Here is a 21,548-nt window from a genome sequence, read left to right on the forward strand (position 1 = left end):
ACAGCAGCGCGCCGCGCGCAGCGCCAGCGGAGCTGAGCGCCCGGGGGGCGCAGCGCGGGGAGCCGAGCCGGCCGGGGGGCGCGGGGCGCGGGGCGCGGGCGGGGGGCCGCGGCCGGCGCGCGCCGGGCATGCTGCGCCCCTGAAGGCGGGGGCGCGCGAGCGGGACCGAGCGCCGGCGCGGGGCCTGCGGGCGGCCCGCGCTCCACGATGGGCACGACGGGCCCGCCGCAGCCGCGGCGCTGCCCGGGCGGGGCCGTGTAGGGCGGGCTGGCCTCGGCGGGCGGGCTGAGGGCGCGCGGGGCGGCGGCGGCGGCGGCGGCCCGGCGGGCGGAGCGGCGCGGGCATGGCCGTGCGCGGCCGGCGCGCCTGGCTCAGCGTGCTGCTCGGGCTGGTGCTGGGTTTCGTGCTGGCCTCGCGGCTCGTGCTGCCCCGCGCCTCCGAGTTGAAGCGGGCGGGCCCGCGGCGCCGCGCCAGCCCCGAGGCTTGCCGGCCCGGGCAGGCGGCCGCGGTGCCCCTGGCCGGCGGGGCGCGCGGGGATGCGCGCGGGCAGCGGCTCTGGCCCCACGGCGAGGCCCAGGATGGCATCCCGCGCGACAGGAACTTTCTCTTCGTGGGAGTCATGACCGCTCAGAAGTACCTGCAGACCCGCGCGGTGGCGGCCTTCAGGTGAGCCCCCGCTCCCGGGCGGCGTCCTGCATCCGCGCGCGCTGCCCCGCGGCCCGCCGGCGGCGCGCGCCTTTGCCTGCTTCCCAGACCCGGTGCTCGCTGGGCTTCCGTGGGGCCGCTGTGCCCCGCGGGGCGTGCCCGGCGTTGGCAGCGGGCTCAGGGGCTGTATAGTGAGCGCAGCGCTCAAAAGCAGGGGCTTTGGGGTCCAGCGGACAAGCTTGGCCCCTCTGGATGTAGTCTTCTCGCGGACTTTCAGCTCCGCACTTCATCTTTTCTTCTCCAAGTCCTTTCCTTTGTTGAATGAGCACGACTGAACATTTCCAAACACTCCTAAGAGTGTTTGGAACACTCAGCACAATACTGGTGATAGTGGCGGCAGCGGGGGTTATTATTTGAGTCTCTGAAACCTGCACTTTTAGCCTTGCAGAACTAGAGCCTGTGTAAATTAATTTGGTTAGAGGCCTTCCACTTGCAGTTTTCACTGTTGGAACCATTCTGGTAAATGGAAGGGATACACGCTGCACACTCAACCCCACCAGACTGTTTTGTAATTGGAAAGAGAACCTTTGGGAAAAGCAATTCTTGGCTTATGTTAGATTTGTTGTTAACTAGCCCAATTTAGTGACGTGTGAGTTATCTGGTATCTGGGTCTTAGTTGGCCATATGAGTCAGAAAAGTGGCTGGAATCATGTTCAGGATTAACAAAGGGATTAGCCAAAGTAATCTTTAGAAGAGTGAAAGAGAGATGATATTGGAATGAATTTGAGGTAGAAGAAGGATGTATTAATAGATTCAGTAAAGAGATTTAATGGAAACCTTATATGTGTGAAGTACAGAAATGCTTACCCTACAGATAAGATTTGGTATTCATGCAACCACAGAGCAAACCAACCTGAGAGGTCTGCTGGGAATGGACTCTTAGAGCAGTCATTACTGAGCGAGGCCAAGCTGGTTGTTGTTCTTAGTTTATAACCATCACCTTTATAATTTCAGCTTTTAACTGTAGTCCTGGTCTAAATTTTCAGGCATTAGATGTTGTGAGGAGAAAAGCATCTTTGGATCTGTGTTCCTCTAAAGGAGGAAATAAAGGGTTGAAAAGGAAGGTGAAAGAGCAATAGAGAATGTCTGCCTTTTCAGTGCATTGATTCCCCATTCCTGTGTGTTTCCACTGGGATCTAGTTTAAGTCCATAACCTAGGTTCTGCCAGAAGGGGACTGAGTGCCTAAAAAGGTTAGAAAAGGTAGCATAAATTTGACTAAGATCATGACTTGGGAACAAACATGCAGATCATGGTTTTCTCTCAGATCTGTTGAATTAGGTGGAGTTATGCTTTTGTGGGTTGTTGTTTTTTTTTTCCCCCCACTGAAGTATAGTTGATTTACCGTGTTTCAGGTGTATATCAAAAAAGCATTTGATTTTTGGAAAAAAAAGAATATATAATCAGAAATTGAGGATGAGCTGTATACATTGTTTACAGCATGGTTTTTAAAGTAAATCTATATGACTCCAATTTGGTGACAAGTTCTTTGAAATCACAAGTTTGGGACAGTTACCAAAGTGGTTTGTTCAAATAGTGGACGTGTAACTACCTGCCCCGCAAGCAAATACTTTTTCGTAGATACAAAATCACAAACTAGAAGGGGTCTGGTAACACCAGCAATACTCAGAAAATGGTTTGCAAACTGGATACTATTTAACACTTGGAAATGATCTTTCCCTAAAACCCATGCTTGAGGCTCTATGCTTGGCCTCCTTTCCAAATCTCCTACCTCATCTTTTTTGGATGTAGGATTTTATCTCATTGTTTATTTTCTTTAAGGCAGCTAGGGAAAAGTAGAAACATAATTTGTCCTTTGGCCCTTCTTTGTGGAAGTTCTGCCTTTTTGATAAATCCCTTACTAGGAAATGGTATATTCTATTCAGTCCTTCTGTCAGCTTTCCTGCATACTTTTTCTTGTATCGCTCTGATCTTAAGTAGTCACATTAGTTGGAGCCTGGGGGTGGACCTGCCTTTCTGGTTAAGGTCCTCTGCTTCTCAGCCTGTCGACATTGTGATTAGCCTGGCTGCAGGAGATGACACAAGACGATTTTAGCCTTAAGGAACTTTTGGGGAAAGCCAAAATTGGGATGGAGGTTATAGGATGTAACTTATAATTATGGCTTTGCTGTGCTTTGCAGCCTGGGCCAAAAGTCCACACTCAGCTCTTAAACTGGAAATTTCACGCAGTATAAAAGTTGGCTTGAATCTTCTAGCACAGGGTAGAACTCTAGTTTGGCACTGAGTTCTACATTTCCGCTGAAAGGTGAATACATTCTTTACCTTAGGGAAAAAGTCAATGTTTTTGTTTATTAAAGTAAAATTTTTGTTCGGCTTCTAGGTCGAAGGAGATGGCAGGGTTTTTAAAAGATGGCACTGTGATGTACTTTTATGCTAGGACATTGACGATGTCGGAATTCAGATTTAGGGACTACTAGCTGTCTTAGATTCAGAAAGGAGCTAAAAAAGCCTTTGAAAAATTCAAGGAGATACACTTGTCTGCACTAAAGTTGGTGCACTTAAGTGATGGGAGAGCACCATCATTACAGACTTTTCAGTTCTGCTGTATGCTTCCAATGAGGAGAGGGAGCACCAATAGATGTTAGCAGTGCATCGATAGCTGAAAGCAGGAGAAGCAAAACTCAAAGTGTGACCTTCAGACAGGCCAGCAGTAGCGCTCCTTCACAGGCACCGAGCAGATACCATAGCTCTTATGTTCAGGGGAGTGATCTGGGTTCATCAGAATGATCCCATACACTTAGGTTTCATCCCTTCGTTCAACAAATACGTGCATGGTGCCTTGGGTCTGGACTCTGAATGTTTGGGAACCCCAAAGTGAAGATGCTTGTTCTCATGGAGCTTCTGTTCTAGTGAGAGGGACAGATACTTAAAAAGAGGGTTTCAGCTAGTGATGGGTACTGTGGAACAAATAGAGCAGGGTGAAGCCAGGGTGAGGTGATATCCTCTCTCCGTTAGATGTCTGGGGAACACCTCCGAGAATGTGGTGTTTGCTGAGATCTGGGAATGTCATTGATGAGCATGCTTGGCAGAGGGAAGAGCTGGTAAATTATAAGACAGGAATCAGTTTGGAACTTGAAGATGATCAATAAAAGAAAGAAGATGCGTGTCTGGTGTCATGGAATTTCCCTCTAAGTGAATTAGAAAGCCTTTGGAGGTTTTGGGCTTCCCTGGTAGCTCCGTTGGTAGGGATTCTGCCTGCAATGCAGGAGACCCTGGTTCAATTCCCAGGTCGGGAAGATCCTCTGGAGAAGGGATAGACTACCCACTCCAGTGTTCTTGGGCATCTCTTGCGGCTCAGCTGGTAAAGAAGCCGCCTGCAATGCAGGAGACCTGGGCTCAATCCCTGGGTTGCGAAGATCCCCTGGAGGAGGGAAAGGCTACCCACTCCAGTATTCTGGCCTGGAGAATTCCATGGACTGTATGGTCCATGGGATTCCAAAGAGTAGGACACAACTGAGCGACTTTCACTTGGACGGTTTAGATGGGAAAGGGATTATATGCATTATATTCTGAAAAGTTAATTCATGCTATTGTGTGAATAGGTTATGGCGGAGCAAGCAGCTGTAGGAGGTGGTCTAGGTGAAGATGGTTGGGATGGAGAGAGGAGCGTGGCCCCAAGATATATGCAGGAGCCAGAGTTGGAGACATGTTGACAAAATGCCTCAGAGGCCATGAAGCAGAGAGAAATTCAGGATAATTTCTAGGATTTTGCCTTGAAAGAAAGGGCGGGTGGCGGTGTCATTTATTGAGATGGGGAAAACTAGAGGAGGAATGAATTTAGGGGGAAGGAGGTAAGTCAGCAGAGATCTGGTTTTGTACAGGAGCGGGTAGATGTATCCTTAGTTTTATAAATGTAATGAATTTTAAAAGGAATTGAGAAAAGATTTATATCTGAAGTGATTACAGTGTTGGAACTCTGAAGCTGTCTTAAACTAAAATTCCTTTATGGTTCTGGATAGGGTGGTGGTCTACAAGTCAATATGTAAGATTTTTTTTTTTTTAACTCATCTGCAAAATATTTGTATTCTAGGTAATTTCACTTTAAAATGGGTCTGTGATTCTTCCAAAGTAATTTAGTGTGCTGGTTAGTGACAGTTCATTGGAGCCTCTGGCTGGGTTCATTATGTCTTACTGTTACTAACCGCAATTTTTTTTTTTTCATATTTTTCTTAGTTACATCATTTGATATACAGAAGTTAGATGTCCATGTAGTTCAGTCTCTTCCTTTCAGGAAGTGCAGAAAGTTTATTGCCCTGGAGAGGTTTTTTTTTTTTTTTTTTGACTGTGCTTCTCAGCTTGTGGGATCTTAGTTCCCCAACCAGGGATTGCAGCTACTCCCTCTGCATTGGAAGTGTGCGGTCTTAACTGGTGGACAACCAGTAAAGTCCCAAGATTTTTTTAAAGAAACAATTTTCTCATTTTAGAAGGGGTACAAATCATCTCACCATCATTTTCACCCCCAATGATACATTGTCTCAGCACCACCTGTTAAATAAGCTTCCATTTCCCTACTAGTTTGAAATGCCATCTTCATCATACTCAAGATTCTTGGGTATGTGTTTGGACTTCCTGTTTTGTTTCATTGATCTTTCTGTCTGTTCTTGTTCCAGTACCACCCACTGAAATTATTGAAGATTGAATAATATTTTAATATCCGGTAGACAAGTCCCCTTTGTTACTCTTCTGTTTCAAGCATTACTTGGCTACACTTACCTGTTCTTGCTGAGAATTTTGGTGCTGTTTGGATTTTTTTTTTAATTAGTGGTTTGATTTTTTTTAAAAATTGTATTTAGATTTCAGTCTGTTTTTATGCCCTGAACACTAAACTAATACAATACTATCTATTTATCTTGACTCTTGCTTCCCCTGGGCTGAAGATGGGGAACTGATTTGTTCTTTTTCTCAGAATAGAGAGGTGGATGGTTTCCCTTCTTTGGCCCAGGAGTGATAAAGGGTGCTCCTAAATATTAGCATTAGTTTACAGGGAATTATGGGAAGAAAGTTCGAGAAACAGTAGCTTTAGATACAAGAATCTTATTGCAAGATGTTTTATCAATTAGTAGCCTCTTCCTAATGTTTTAAGTGAAGGCAAACTGTTGTTTTTACCAGTCTCCATGAGCAGATCTCATGGACTTCCCTGGGGGCTCAGACGGTAAAAGCGTCTGCCTACAACGCGGGAGACCTGGTTTCAATCCCTGGGTTGGGAAGATCCCCTGGGGAAGGAAATGGCAACCCACTCCAGTATTCTTGCCTGGAAAATCCCATGGACAGAGGAGCCTGGTAGGGTACAGTCCTTGGGGTCACAAAGAGTCAGACACGACTGAGTGACTTCACTTTCACGTGAGCAGATCTCAGAGTTCCTTCTTTCTTGAATGCTGTAAACCATGTTTATTTTGAAACAGTTTAGAGTAGTGCTTGCTCTCTCAGAATTCAGTTTGGCAAAAAGTTACTGAAAGCCTTCTATAGTCAAAATAATTAACATGTAAGTGAACTTTTCGGGGCACAACCCATTTCACATTATAAATTACCTATATAAGAAAACTGGTGAAAATTGCAGTCCTGAAAATGAGTTTAATGTTCTATATCATGGTTCCAGATCTGGATGTCTTCAAATAGAATATTCCAAGGATAGTTGTGGTTGCCAATAGAAGATATACACGATTATGTTTTTGTTGCATTGGCAATTTCATTTTCCCCCATTCATTAGTTAAGCTGCAGTTTTTGAAAGTAGATTAATAATTCCATTCTTGTGGAATTAATTGTCTAGGGAAGGAAGCAAATGATATTGTTGAATGATAGGGCTCGAGAGGTACCTGGACTTTGTTACTGTGTGGGTGCAGAAGAGAGAGGTCTGCACTGACTTATGAAGGGGATTGAGGAAGGTCTCACTCACAATCTTACCCCTCTTCCCTTGCATAGTCTTGAAGGCTGAGCTGGAGTTTCTGGGGCAGACACAACAGCTTCCTGGAAATGTGAACTAGCAGGAGGTAGTGAAGGGATGATGAGAAAGAACAATTCATTGGGACTGGGAGCTGCGATCTAGCAATTCCACTAGAGATGTTTCCAAAAGAATTTGAACATGTGCTCAGGTATGTATTCTATGAAGTGGGAATTGCAAGAGCCTTTGGTGTCCTGCATTAGGAACTATGGACCATGATTGATTTCTCTAGTTTGTCCATTTTGTGATCTGCTTCTCTAATCGTAAAAAATGGTGTGGCTGAAATATGTTTATTGGAATGAAGAAAAGTTCATAATATATCTAAATGTGAGTAGGCTTTAAGTAATTGTATGCCAAGTATGAGACCATTTTTAAAATCAAATGAAATGTTTCTTTTTGTGTGATATAGAAAAGAAAGTATAAAGAAAAAGAAAAGAAAGTATAAAAGATATACTTACCATGATGCTGAATGATTTTTCATATTCTTGGCACTTTTTGTATTTTTGAGTTTTTCTGCAGTGAGAACTTATTTTATAATAAAGCTACATAACTACAGTTTTTTAAAAAACAGAGAGATGACAGCTCTTGGGAGGAAATGTGAATGCAGTTTTTTGTGTGTTAATTGCAGATACTTGCAGGACTCCTGGGCACAGGGGGCGTGTTGGCCCTGGGTTCCCTGGGGTTTGAAGTCAAGGTCATTCTTGTTTCAGTAAATGACAATTATTCCTGCCCCCAAATGTAGGGATAACACATGTATGTGGTGTTACTGTAATTCTTTTCATCAGTTACTATATCTGTGCCCTTCCAGATGATACTGAGGAGAGGCGGGTGACAGCGTTTTTACCGTGAGGGCTTTTGTGTATTCATAGTAAGTATTCTCTGCCTCCATCTTCTGTCAGTGTCTTTCTGGCTTCTGGTTCTGGATGAAATTGGAGGAATGAGAAACAGTTACAGTGTAAAAGGAGCAAAGCTGGGGCTTGGCTGGTGGTTCAGTGGTAAAGACTCCACATTACAATGCAGGGGACGCCGGTTTGATCCCTTTTCTCGGAAGACCCTCCATACAGAGGAGTCTGGCACAACGGCTGAGCCTGTGAGCCTGGACTCCACGCCCCGCAGTAGAAGCCCGGGCAGTGAGAAGCCTGTGCCTCTCAACAGCGGCCCCTGCTCGCCATAGCTGGAGAAAGCCTCTGTGTAGCAACAAAGACCCACCACAGCCAAAAGATAAAATAAATAAATCTCTTTAGAACCAGGTAGTGAAACTGTTCATCTCACCTTAATCGTGTCATGAACTATATTTGTTCTGTAGTTAAGTACATTTTTCTATGGATGATTAAAAATGAGGTGGTCTGCTCTGATTTGATGTCAACTCTGGACTTGCAAAGCCTAAGGATGATTGAAAATTTAGCTATTAATGCCATTAAAATGATTGCTTTGTAAATTGAACCTAGATGTAACCTAATACCAGAAGATAATTGGGCAGGATTTGGAGTGACAGAGGGACCTAAAGACAGAATGAAAGTTTCAGGAAGTTAGTTTTGAATGAAGTCTTCTGGCCTTTGAAATCAGCCCAAACTATGAAGCTATCCTTCGATGGGCAGGTCTTAGCCAGGCAGACGGACAACGTGGGAGGCGGTGACTGAAACGGGTGTAAGGCTGCTCTCCGTGTCTGTGACGACTAAAGTTTTCTCAGCTGGGGCTTCCCTGGTGGCTCAGATGGTAAAGAACCCACCTGCAGTGCGGGAGACCTGGGTTCGATCCCTGGGTGGGGAAGATCCCCTGGAGGAGGGCATGGCAACCCACTCCAGGGTTCTTGCCTGGAGAATCCCCACAGACAGAGGAGCCTGGCGGGTTGCAGTCCATGGGTCACAGAGTCGGGCACAACTGGGGGACTGAGCGCACACACACAACAGCGGAGGAGGGGGGCGTGTGGATGATGGCCAGGGAGAGCAGTGTGAGACGGACAAGCCCATGGGCTGGCCAGTGCACGTGTTAGAGTCAGACCTCACTGGTGGCCTGGCTTCCACAGTTTTGGCTCTGTGATCTCAGGCAAGTTACTTACCTGGCTCTGAGCCTCAGTCTCCTGCTCTGTAAAAGGTGGGTCTCGGTACCTCCCACATCTCGTGGCGTTGTCCTAAGGTTGAGTATCCGATGCGCTCAGCACGCACTGCCCTGCACGCCATAACTGCTGTTGAGTTGGTGACTGTGAAGCAGGCTTGATGCCAGGGGGCACTCCGGCAGAGGGAGAAGACTGGCTTCGCAGGAGTTGGCTGTGGGTTCAGGGTGGTTTCAAACAACACTGATTTTTTTTTTTTTTTCTTAAAATTACATTTGTAAACTTAATTTTGTTCATGCATGGTTAAGAATTAGTTCTGTGTTCACACTTTTTAAGTGTAAGCAGCAAAATATAAACTTACAGCTTTCTAAAAGTAGCTAAGACTTGAAGCTTGGAAGTGGACCACAGGATCAGAATTTATCTTCTGCTGTTAACACTCCAAATTTTCATTCTCGTGTTTCATGGATGGCATATTTGTGGTCTCTGTTGATAAGTGTTTCTGCTGTTTGCTGTGAATCTAGGCTCAAAGGGCAGGTTGCTCTTAATACCTTGGTACTGCCTCCTGGGCTTGTGCCCAGGCCATTGTTGAGGTGGGAAGCTGTCATCTACCCTCCAACAGCTTTGTTGGGGTGGGGGGCGGCTCATTAATGTTTGCTTTTAGCTTGAGTGAAGTTTTCAGGATTAATGGTAAGTGGTCTAATTTGATTTTTCCTTTAAAAAATTTTCCCAACCTTTGTGAGCCCTGTTATATACTTCCCCACCTGCTTCCAAAAAGATTTTGAGATTGCTCATGTTATACGGTCATAGCAGCGAGGCAGTTAAACATTTAAAAAGAGGAAGCCGTGTATCCGGAAACCACATGCGTAGAAGAGGGAACCTGCGGCTGAGTACTCTGACTGCAGTGCTCCTGGAGGTAGTAGGCTGAATAAGGCTTCTGGTGTCCTGCTAGGGACATGCCTTCTGTTCCAGGAGAGGCTGTGAGTGCTCACTGGGTAGCCTGCCTGGGAAGCCCTCCGAGTTTCCCAGGCCCGTGGCTGCTCTACCTGGCAGTCCAGGACTGTCCTTCATGCACTTTTTCGGGAGGTTGAGCTGAGACCGCTGCTCCGTCGCGTTGAGCCTCCTGTGAGAGCGCTCCGTGCCTTGGCTCCATCTCTTTGCCGTGGACGCGGGGGAGAAACTTCCTTGAGGTCTTAGTATCTAGAATCACTATTTCACTTCACCCTGAGCAACGGTGCACAGTCTGTGACTCCTCTTGGTTGCCGGCTGGAAGGCTTACAACTAAATTTGGCGCCGTGTTAGCAGACATAGAGGACGTGTGACGACTGGGCTCTCACCCCGGGAGCTCACTGGGTAATCATGGTCCGGTACTGAGGTGGGCAGGCAGACCCTACCCTGATTTTGTCCTCTCTGCTACAGGTACCACCTTCATGCCTTGCTCTAACTTTCCTACTTTTGTTTTTTTTTGCCTAATTTTCTTGATTATTCTTTTCATCTTGTATGCATTTTGGTTGTCTTAAATCCTTTCTGTAATAGGGAAGAATATAAATGTGTACATTTAATTATACAAACATAATTACAGGAGCCAAACATCCTGGAATGTAAAGTCAAGTGGGCCTTAGGAAGCATTACTACGAACAAAAAACTAGTGGAGGTGATGAAATTTCAGCTGAGCTATTTCAAATCCTGAAGGATGATGCCGTTAAAGTGCTATACTCAGTATGCCAGCAAATTTGCAAAACTCAGCAGGGGCCACGGGACTGGAAAAGGCCAGTTTTCATCCTAGTTCCAAAGAAGGGCAATGCCAAAGAATGTTCAAACTACTGCACAGTTGCGCTTATTTCACGTGCTAGCAAGGTAATGCTCAAAAATCCTTTAAGCTAGGCTTCAGCAGTATATGAACTGAGAACTTCCAGATGTCCAAGCTAGATTTAGTAAAGGCAGAGGAACCAGAGATCAAATTTCCAACATATGTTGGATCATAGAAAAAGCAAGGGAATTCTAGAAAAACATCTGCTACTGCTTCCTCGATTAGAATACCTTACCTGCCTCCTGTGAAACCTGTATGCAGATCAAGAAGCAACAGTTAGAACCAGGCATGGAATAACAAGCTGCTTCAAAATCGAGAAAGGAGTATAGGCTGTATATTGTCAAGGCTGTATATTGTCCCCCTGCTTATTTAACTTCTATGCAGAGTACATCATGTGAAATGCCAAGCTAGATGAATCACAAGCTGGAATCAAGATTGCCGGGAGAAATATCAATAACCTCAGATATGCAGATGACATCACCCTTATGGTAGAAAGTGAAGAGGAACTGAAGAGCCTCTTGATGAAAGTGAAAGAGGAGAGTGAAAAAGCTGGCTTAAAACTCAACATTCAAAAAACTAAGATCATGGCATCTGGTCCCATCACTTCATGGCAGATAGATGAGAAAACGATAGAAGCAGTGACAGGCTTTATTTTTGGGTCTCGAAAATCACTGCAGATGGTGATTGCAGCCATGAAATTAAAAGACTGTTGCTCCTTGGAAGACAAGCCATGACCAACTAGACAAACAGCATATTAAAAAACAGAAGCATCACTTTGCCAACAAAGGTCCGTCTAGTCAAGGCTATGGTTTTTCCAATAGTCATGTGTGAATATGAGAGTTGGACTGTAAAGAAGGCTGAGCGCTGAAGAACTGATGCTTTTGAACTGTGATGCTGGAGAAGACCTGAGAGTCCCTTGGATTGAAAGGAGCTCCAACCAGTCCATCCTAAAGGAAATCAACCCTGAATATTCATTGGAAGGACTGATGCTGAACTTCCAATACTTTGGCCACCTAATGCAAAAAGCCAGCTCATTGGAGAAGACTTTGATGCTAGGAAAGATTGAGGGCAGGAGGAGAAGGGGACTACAGAGGGTGATATGGTTGGATGGCATCACTGACTCAGTGAACATGAATTTGAACAAACTCAAGGAGATAGTGAAGGGCAGGGAAGCCTGGCATGCTGCAGTCCATGGGGTCACAAAGAATCGGACGTGACTGAACAAACCAACCAACCTATCAGTTGGTAGGGGAAAACTATATTCTCCCTTCCTTCCTTGACTAGAAATTGCAAAGTGATTTGAATCATATGAGTCCTTTCAAACTTACACTGTAACCATCAGACCACATATGTAATAGTGATTCGGGGCAACTCACAGAAAATCTCCCCTTATTTATAAAACTGAAAAAGCTTAGAAAATGTGAAAGAAAAGCACTCAATCTTACTCCATTCTTCTCTTTGTTTTTTTCCTGGTGAATAGAGTAAAAAGTGTTACATGAGTAAAATTATCTCCTGTCAAGTTCTATTTCTTTGAATGCTTTCTAGTTTGAAGCTTTCCCTAAGACTTAAATTTTTTTTTTCCCATAACTGTATTTGTTGTAGAAAACATGAAGAAAAGTAAATCCCTTTCTGATCCTCTATCCAAAAATAACTATAGTAAACACTTTGGGGTAGAGTTGTACATTATTTTACTTAGTGTGTGTACTTTTGTTGCCCTGTTAATCCGTATCATGAGTATTCTATTGCTTGCTTTTAAAATTTACCTACATGAATGTGTACCCAGGATGGTACGCATGCTGTAGATGTGTTTTTGTACAGAAATGTATTTCATATAGTTTTTCTTAAAGTCACATAAATAGAGATGGAGACTGTTATTAAATCCCAGTTCAGCAAAGGCGTTCCTCAGCGAAGCTAATATTGTCCAGCTGCGTGACTTCACTGTGACTTAACTCGGTATAGGGGCAGGGTTTGGAAGCCTGGAGGAAAGGAAGATTATTGGCTTGGCATTCGCAGATTTCAATTATCTTGTCTGCTTTAGCAAGAGTTGGTTATCAGCTCATTGAAAAGTGAGCTTTTTGGCAGGGACCCATTCAAATGTTGAGTGGTTTCAATTAAGTGAGAGCTCTTTCCCCCCAGTTACATGTGTGTTGATGGCAAAGTTGACGTTTGCTTATGAAAATTAAGGATGCTAGCCTGTTTCTGTCTCAGAAAGGGGAGGGCAGTGTGCTTCTTCAGTAGCATTTATTTCATTTCTTTGGAATTATCAATGCCCTCACCTTGGTTGCCCCAGGGTGGTGAATCGTGATTTGTGTTCCAGAACTCTTTAACTTTATGGAGCTAGTTAAGCTAAAGGTATCCTAAGTTTAAAGATTGTAATTTATCGAGATTAAAGGATTTACAACAACTCCATATTGAGAGATTTCCCTCAAATCACCAGCCATCTAAGCAAAAGGGCAGCATGAGATTTTTCCTTGGGTTACCTGAGGAAAAGATAATAATGGCTGGCGTTACCTTAAAACTGCAGAGAGGCTTTGAAAGATGGTTTGAAGTTAGATTGTCTGTTTTTTAAAATTAGTTACTTGCTCTTCCTGGACAAATTAATGCCGTTTCAGGTCACAGTTCAAGTATTAATCCCCTCACTGATGGGTGTACTGCTAGTGCTCCCATCTCTGCATTTTCTTTGGGGCAGCCTTGGGAAGCAGAGCCAGACCAAATGGGCTTTTATCCTCAGTTTAGTATGAAGGATTCCGGTGTTTTAAGTGAGAGCACTTTTAAAGTCTTTTTAGACTTGCACCCTGATGTTGTCTTGAGGTTCATAATATGATAGAACTTGTCATATGGCTTAAGCGTCAGGTTTTCAGCCAGAAATAAGAGAAGCAGCATTTATGTCCATGCTTTCACTTTGGTGTGTCATCTTGAGACTGACTATTCTTCAGCCCGCAGTTTCCTATCTCTCTCATTTTTATTTCAGTACCTTATTTTATTTGCAAACGCTTGTCTTCCCTAATGAGTCACACCTGTGTACTTGCTTATCTCGTGCCAGGCTGGTGTTTTTAGATATAAGAATCCACTTCCCCCTCACCCTAACCCTATAAAGCAGATATTTTTTATTATCCCCAGTTCACATAGGCACAGAATATTTTGCCCAAAGTGAAGGCAGGATTCTCACCCCAACAGCCTGATTCCTGAGTCCATTGCTTTTATTTATTTATTTATTTTTGAGTCCATTGCTTTTAGCCATCACACACTGTATTGTGTCTTGAGAGCAGGTTTTTCCTCTGGAGGTAGATGTTGTCTTAGAGCCCCTGTATTCCAGATAATCCCATGATGCTTTAGTATTTTAATGGCTTCTGGGATTGACTACTTTAGTACTGCTTTGAACTTGGTCTGTGTTGTTAATCACAGAGGCAGTTGGATGGAAGCTAAAGCTAAATTGATTTTATTCATTACCCTTTGAAAATCAGTTGTGAGACACAGCAGACTATTCAGCTTTAAATTGCGTTTCAAGTAGCATGAACGGTGGTACATTTCAGCCCACGTGTGCCTGTGGGCTTTACCTCTTAATAACTGTGTTCTGGTTGTGTTTTGATAAAATTGGTTTCTTTGTGCTCATAGGAATATTAACGTGGCCCTCTTGGAAATTTTTCAAAGATAAGAAACAAATGGTTTCTTCCCTTTCGCATGCCCACGCATGTACAAAGGTATCTTTCAGTCACTTCACACGGGTGAGCAGTATTTACTGAACATTACTACATGCCAGGGACTGATATATAAGTTATTATATTTTGTGTAGGTTGGGGCTCATTCCCATTTTAAAATGGACTTTCTCTTTACGGGAGGGGTTGATTTCTCTTTAATTGCCTCATTCCTGCTATGTTTGCATACTTCTTTTCAGGAGCATATCATTTGTAAAAATGTAGTAACCCGGTATGTTTTCTGTAGTCCAGTCAGGTTTCATTTATGCCGAATTCTTTGTTAAGGATTCTGTAAATGCATAAGACCTATAGGTCCATTTTAAATCCATAGGCATTAAGGGAAAAATATTATCAGGTGGCGCTAGTGGCAAAGAGCACACCAGTGCAGGAGACAGAAGAGGTGCAAGTTCGGTCCCTGGGTTGGAAAGATCATCCCTGCAGGAGGGCATGGCAGCCCACTCCAGCATTCTTTCCTGGAGAGTCCCATGGACAGGAGCCTGGTGGGTACAGTCCATAGGGTGGAAAAGAGCTGGACACAGATGAAGCGACTTAGCACTCATTACAACTACTATACTATATACATTCTAAGATGTGCATTGTTTTCACATTTTAGCATCTCTGAAGTGAAGATCATTTTACAGTTGCTGGCATTATGTGATTACAACTGGCAATATAGGCATATCTCATAGTACACTGGAAATTCGTAGCTGCTGCAGGAAAACAAGTATCACAAGAATGCAACTCACACAGTTGTTCTGACTTCCCACTGCATATAAAATTTATATTTATGCTAAACTGTGGTCTTTTAAGTGTGCAGTATCATTATGTTTAAAAACCAATGTACATATGCTAATTTTAAAATATTGCTAAAAATGCTAACCATCATCTGAGTCTACAGAGAACATACATGTTTTTCATTGATCTCTGAGTCGCTTTTCACCATAATAAATACAGTTGTAACAGTTACATACAATAAGACTATATTGGAAAGAACATCATTTGGAAACTATGCTTTTTGACTGTATTAAGGCTAAATGTATGGTTTCATTTATTCTCTATGATATGTTTTTTCTAAAAGTCGTTTGTATATAAATGTATTTTTGTAGCTAGACTACTTCAACTCTTAATACATAGCATAAAGAAAGCATAAGGAAAAATGTAATCTGATGGCCTTAAATCTGTTGTTTGGCAGCAGAATTCGTCACTGTTTTCTCTTAATTGACCCCTAATGTGTCCTCTGGCAGTGGGATGAGCAGTCTCCTACGAAATGCTTATGTTCCAGAACTCAGGGCCCTTCACCTTGATTCCCGTGTCTTCCTGATGTTTTAAAGCATAAAGGCCCCGTCACTGGGGGGCTGTGAGGCCCTGCAGTTTTCCCCTGCTCCCTCCGAGACTGCCCCTGGGCTCTGGGTCTGCTTCTCCCCCTTGAAGTCCCCCGCCTCAGGAAGCAGTCCCTCTTCCGCTCTAGTTCGCATCCTTTCTCTTGGAGAGAGATGTATCTCTGCCCTCTTGTTGACTGCACTTCAGCTGGAGGGTCTGTGTTTTGCTCACCACTGCATCCCTGTGGCCTAGCGCATACTTGGCACTTGATGAGCGTTCCAAGAAAATGTGTTGAATGAACAATTTTATTTTTTAATCTTTTGTTTTATAGAGCAGATGGTTTTATAGGTAGGGAGTCGGTAGTATCAGAAAATTAACCTAAATATCTAGACTTGGTGCCCTGGTGATTTTTCAGCCTTAGCCAAAACATAGTTATCTGGGAAATATTTTAATATTCATCATTCTTTTTTATTGGGATTCCTTTGAAAACAAGTTAGAACTTTGCAATACCCGGTAGTGTGGGCTTCTGTTAAGGAGAAGCATATCAAGTAGCTTTTTATGATCCTTTTGAATGTACAGTGATTCAACATGAGTCAATATGGGAATTTATAGAAATGGGAAGCTTGGAATAAACTGTTCTCTCACTGATGTTTATTTTAATTCCAGGACGTGGTCCAAGACAATTCCTGGGAAAGTTGAATTCTTCTCTAGTGAGGGTTCAGACACATCGATCTCAATTCCAGTAGTGCCACTACGGGGCGTGGATGACTCCTACCCACCCCAGAAGAAGTCTTTTATGATGCTCAAGTACATGCATGACCACTACTTGGACAAATACGAATGGTTTATGAGAGCAGATGATGATGTTTACATCAAAGGAGACCGTCTGGAGAGTTTTCTGAGGAGTTTGAATAGTAGTGAACCCCTCTTTCTTGGGCAGACAGGACTGGGCACCACGGAAGAAATGGGAAAGCTTGCTCTGGAACCTGGCGAGAACTTCTGTATGGGGGGGCCTGGTGTGATCATGAGCCGGGAGGTTCTCCGGAGAATGGTCCCACACATCGGCAAGTGCCTCCGGGAAATGTACACGACCCATGAGGACGTCGAGGTGGGAAGATGTGTCCGAAGGTTTGCGGGCGTGCAGTGCGTCTGGTCTTACGAGGTAAGAGGAAGAAGAAAATCTGTTGATTTTGTCATTAGTTCTGGACCAGTCATAGGAAACTATGATAATGTCCTCCTTAACGCTTAACAATTGGTACTAAGTTATTATATATTTTTACATTAGTTCTTTTGAGTTCTCTTTTATTACCTTTTCTCTTAACTTTTAAATTTACCCTCTGTACTTTGGTCCTAAAATTTTAGTTAATGATGGCTTTTGGGACCCAATGAAAAGGGTTAATACAGGTCACAGTGATACTTTCATGATTTTCCCGAAGATTCATTTAGTCTGACTTCTGATTCTGCAGATGTGATTTGCGAGAGTGTCCTTTTTCTTCCAAAGGCCTGACCCCTTTCATCTGGTCATGCTGACCTGCACAGTTTAGAGACTTACATGTTTTGAATTCATAAAATGAGTAATGTAAAACAACCAATAGTATTTGGGTTTGCATTTATTTTAAACCTTGACTTTTTTACAGTTACTAAGATCTGGAAGTTTGCAATATAGTTTTCCTTTCAGAATAGGCAGTTTATGAGTTATATTGATACATAAGTGCAATATTTTGAAGGAAACCTACTTGGAGATGTTTTCTTTTTAATAGTTCTGGAGAATATGAGTTAGCTTTTGATTTTTCTGTGTTTATTGGCAGATGTTCACCTCTTGCCTGCAGTTGCAGGATGTGATATTAGTCAGAATGGAAAAAATTATTTAGGTTGTGTTGTGTTTAGATGGATAAAATGCTGATAGTTGTGAGGCACAGAGGGAATCACTAGACCTCTGCCCAAGAAAAAGAAACGCAGCTTCAGATGTAAACTGTTAGCCTGTCTTCAGTTAATTTTCTAAAGTGCTTATGTGAAGAAATGGTGTTCTTGCCTGTACTTGTCTTTTCCCTGGCCTCCTTTTGAAATGTCTCCTAATCATACTGTTTCTTTTGTTTGAACTTTTAGGGAAGTGGACACTTGCAAGTATACAGGAAGTAGTCTTCCTACAGTTTCCAATTGTAAAAGATGCCTCTTAAATCAGAATGCCATCTGAGTGAGCCCTGTGGTCTCTGTCTCCTCCCCTGATCCCCGTCCACCAGCTGTTGCTCCTTGGATCTAGGGGGGATTCTGTTTTCATGGATTTTTGCTGCCAGGAAAGCTATTTGAGAATTTCGTGGAGTTTTAAACAAAATACAGCTGACGGTATTCTTGCATTTTCTTCATCCTTAATTAAGTAGTTATAACTTTAACATGTTTCATTATTCTCAAAATGTGTAATGCCCTCTGTATTTTGGAGTGCTTTATACTGCCCCTGAACTCTGAGGAGCTAGCTTTCTAGGTAGAAATGGAGAGGACAGGCCTCCCTTTGAGATGTGCCATGTGCGTGCTAAGTTGCTTCCACCGTGTATGATTCTTTGTGACCCTACGGAGTGTAGCACACCAGGCTTCTCTCTTCATGAGGTTCTCCAGGCAAGCGTACTGGAGTGGGTGGCCATGCCATCCTCCAGGGGACCTTCCCCACCCAGGGATGGAACCCGTGTCTCTTCTGTCTCCTGCCTCGGTGGGCGGGTTCTGGCCGCTCACACCACCTGTTATGCAAGTCTGTCTCAGCGTGGTCACACCGTTAGATCTTACACGCTGCTAGATAGACAGCAACACTCGGTGTCCTCACTTATCGAGAACTTAGACCTAACGTTAATGCCAAGATGGAGGGAGAAAGAAGTATCCTGAGGTTGTAGGGGTCGGGAGCCAGTTTGAGGGTCTATTTCTCTTTTTACCATGTGATCGCCAAAGTTTTGTAAGGCCTGAAGTGAGGATGCTGGAATCATCCCATCTGTGTACTTGGAACTGCTGGTTAGACTTGATGGGTCTGGTAAATGACCTTATTAAAAAAAGGGCCTGGTGGAGGAGGAAGCCCCCTTCACTGCTTGTGTGACGCAACACTGCTTGTCCCTGCCCAGGATCTCCTGAGTCACCTTGGATGCTGGCCCCACTTCTCTGCATTTCTCTAAAGCCTGATGACAGTTTTTTCTAGATCCTGCTGGCTTGGCCTCCACAGGGCTTATACCAGATGACTCTCCTTTTGTGGGAGAATATCTTTTACCTGGGCCTTCCCTGCTGGCTCAGAGGTAGGGAATCTACCTGCCATTGCAGGAGACTCGAGTTCCATCCCTGGGTTGGGAAGATCCCCTGGAGGAGGAAACGGCAGCCCGCTCCAGTATCCTTGCTTGGGAAATCCCACTGACAGAGGAGCCTGGGGGGTCCAAAGAGTCGGGCCTGACAGCAACTCAACAACAGCAGCAATCTTTCACTGGAGTGTAGCTTGTCTTTTCACTTTAAATATGGTATTTTTAATATATGCAAGTTATGAATTTAAGTGTAGTCTAACTCATCATTCTTTCCCTGTGTGGTTTGTGCTTTTCATGTCTTAAGAAATTCTTTCCTTCCTTGGGCCACAGGAACTTTATATATATTTTTCTGTAAATTTAATTTTGCCTTTCACATAGAGTTTATCACTCTCATTTTTAAGAATTCTACTGAGGCATTTACCACTTTGTTAGACTTTTGATTTCTTTTCTCTTTCCCCTTATGTAGGGCTTTAAGCAGTTCTAACCTGAGAAGTTATTAGAATTTATTGTTGTATTCACCATAATCCCTCACATGGATGAGGAACTTTTATTAAACTTCCTGTAAAATCTAGATTCTCTGTTAAGGCTCACATTATGAGAAATTATTGAGGTGGAGTCTTATATTAAAGACAGTTACTTTAAGCTTTGGATCTTGGAAGGTACTATTATAAACCTAGCCAGAAGGTGTAGTTTTTTTTTTTTTTTCCTTTTTGCAAGTCCCAAATAGTGCCTTGGGATTACACTTATATAATTAAAGTGGCTTCTCAGGAGCAACTGTCAATCAAAATTCAGATTCATTTCTACACTTGTTTCGACTTTTTTTTTAGTTCCCTGACTGTAGATTGAACTCATGACCCCCTGCATTTGCAGTGTGAAGTCTTAACCACTGTACCACCAGAGAAGTCCCTGTTTTGTCTATTATTAGTGGCTGATTCTTAATACATGACTTTAAAAACTTTATTTGGCAGTCATTTTAATTTTATAGGAACATTACAGGAATTAAAAAAAAAATGCAAGCCTACACTCAGAGTAACCTGTTAGTGTATTATCCATTTGTGCTGTCATTTGCTTGTATTCCCACTTGCCCCCCATTCCTTCCGGTGCAGAGACACAGACACACTCAGCCACCGCTTAAGGGGAGCTTTCTTTGTGGCCCTTTAAACAGTGTTAGTGTATTTTGACTACAAATACAGAAATTCTCTTATACCACCACAGTACAGCTTAAGTAAATTAAACATGATGTCTGTAGACTCAGTAAAGTCGCAGCAACATCTCTTCCTTCTCCATTACAGCCTCCCTCCTGGGGTCAGGCATTACCTTTGGTTGTCATGTCTGTTTAATCTGGGATGTTTGCACAGCCTCTTTCTTTGTTTTTCATGACCTTGGCATTTTCAAAACATGATTTTCATAATGAAAAAATGTGACTTAAGTATAGTAAACCATTAAGTAGTTTTTAGTAATGCCCTTCAAGGTTCATTAAAACCTCCCACTGAGAGGACCTCACAGCAGAGTGTGGGCCTTGAGACTGTTAACGCCAGGAGAAAAGTCAGGAGGAGCTTGCAAGCCTGGTTCTCCCTTGTCACACAGGGTCGGTATCACTAACCCACATTCTTTTCTTAAGAAACATTATTGAACAGTTTGAAGTGTTGAACAGTTTGAAACAATTATTTAGGCAAATATATGACATATTATACCACGCAGTACTTTCTTAATAGGAGGGACAAAAAGAAAGTTGAGCCGAGTAACTCATTCATCTTCATTTCTTATTGAAGTATATGTTATGCCTCTGGAAAAGTACACAGATCATAACTAAGTGCAGAGCTCAGTGGGTTTTGGTGAACTGGGCACAGCTGGGTAACCAGCATCGAGATCTTTCGTGTATTATTTTAACTCAGTGTTTGACTAGTAATGAATGTGTTTGGGGTAGAAAATAATCATTACCAATGAAAGTTAGTAACAGGAACAGATAGATATAGCAACTTATTTTTTTTTTTTTTTTTAATTTTTTTATTAGTTGGAGGCTAATTACTTCACAACATTTCAGTGGGTTTTGTCATACATTGATATGAATCAGCCATAGATTTACACTTATTCCCCATCCCAATCCCCCCTCCCATCTCCCTCTCCACCCGATTCCTCTGGGTCTTCCCAGTGCACTAGGCCGGAGCACTTGTCTCATGCATCCCACCTGGACTGGTGATCTGTTTCACCAGATATAGCAACTTAAAGTGAAAGTCAAAGTCACTCAGTTGTGTCCGACTCTTTGCAACCCCATGGACTATAAAGTCCATGCAATTCTCCAGGCCGGAATACTGGAGTGGGTAGCCTTTCCCTTCTCCAGGGGATCTTCCCACCCCAGGGATTGAACCCAGGTCTCCCACATTGTAGGCGGATTCTTTACCAGCTGAGCCACAAGGGAAGCCCATTTTTAGCAAGTTAAAGATCTTTTTAATAGTTAATGCTGTCACGTGGTTCAAAATTCATACGTGCAAAGGGCTTACAAAGAGAAGTCCTCACACCTTTATCTCCAACCACCGGGTTCCCCCGAAAGCCAGTCACCGTAGCACACCTTTACGGTTATACCCCAGGCATTGTTTCTTGTTGTTCAGGCTCGGAGTCATTCCTGACTCCGCGACCCCATGGACTGCAGCACGCCAGGCTCCTCTGTCCTGTATATTAGCAGATGAGTTTGTCTCTCTTACCCCTTTTATACAATGGTAGCATCTTTACGTACAATGCACA

At 43.5% G+C, this 21,548-nt stretch overlaps 1 protein-coding gene across 2 annotated transcripts in view; it reads left to right on the forward strand.

Moving 5' to 3' along the window:
* Positions 1 to 256: 256 nt before the first annotated feature.
* CHSY1 (chondroitin sulfate synthase 1) overlaps positions 257 to 21,548 on the forward strand; it is an 87,452-nt gene continuing 66,160 nt past the window's right edge. The window contains exons 1-2 of one of the 2 annotated variants that reach the window (XM_043922577.1): positions 257 to 666; positions 16,204 to 16,699. In XM_043922577.1, coding sequence (XP_043778512.1) covers positions 344 to 666; positions 16,204 to 16,699 — 819 coding nt within the window. In that variant the 5' untranslated portion in view covers positions 257 to 343. Of the gene's footprint in view, positions 667 to 6,676; positions 6,814 to 16,203; positions 16,700 to 21,548 lie in introns of those variants that run through there. The other variant, XM_043922578.1, reaches the window with a different exon arrangement.

Source organism: Cervus elaphus, chromosome 13 (assembly GCF_910594005.1).
Source record: "Cervus elaphus chromosome 13, mCerEla1.1, whole genome shotgun sequence".
Lineage (NCBI taxonomy): Eukaryota > Metazoa > Chordata > Mammalia > Artiodactyla > Cervidae > Cervus > Cervus elaphus.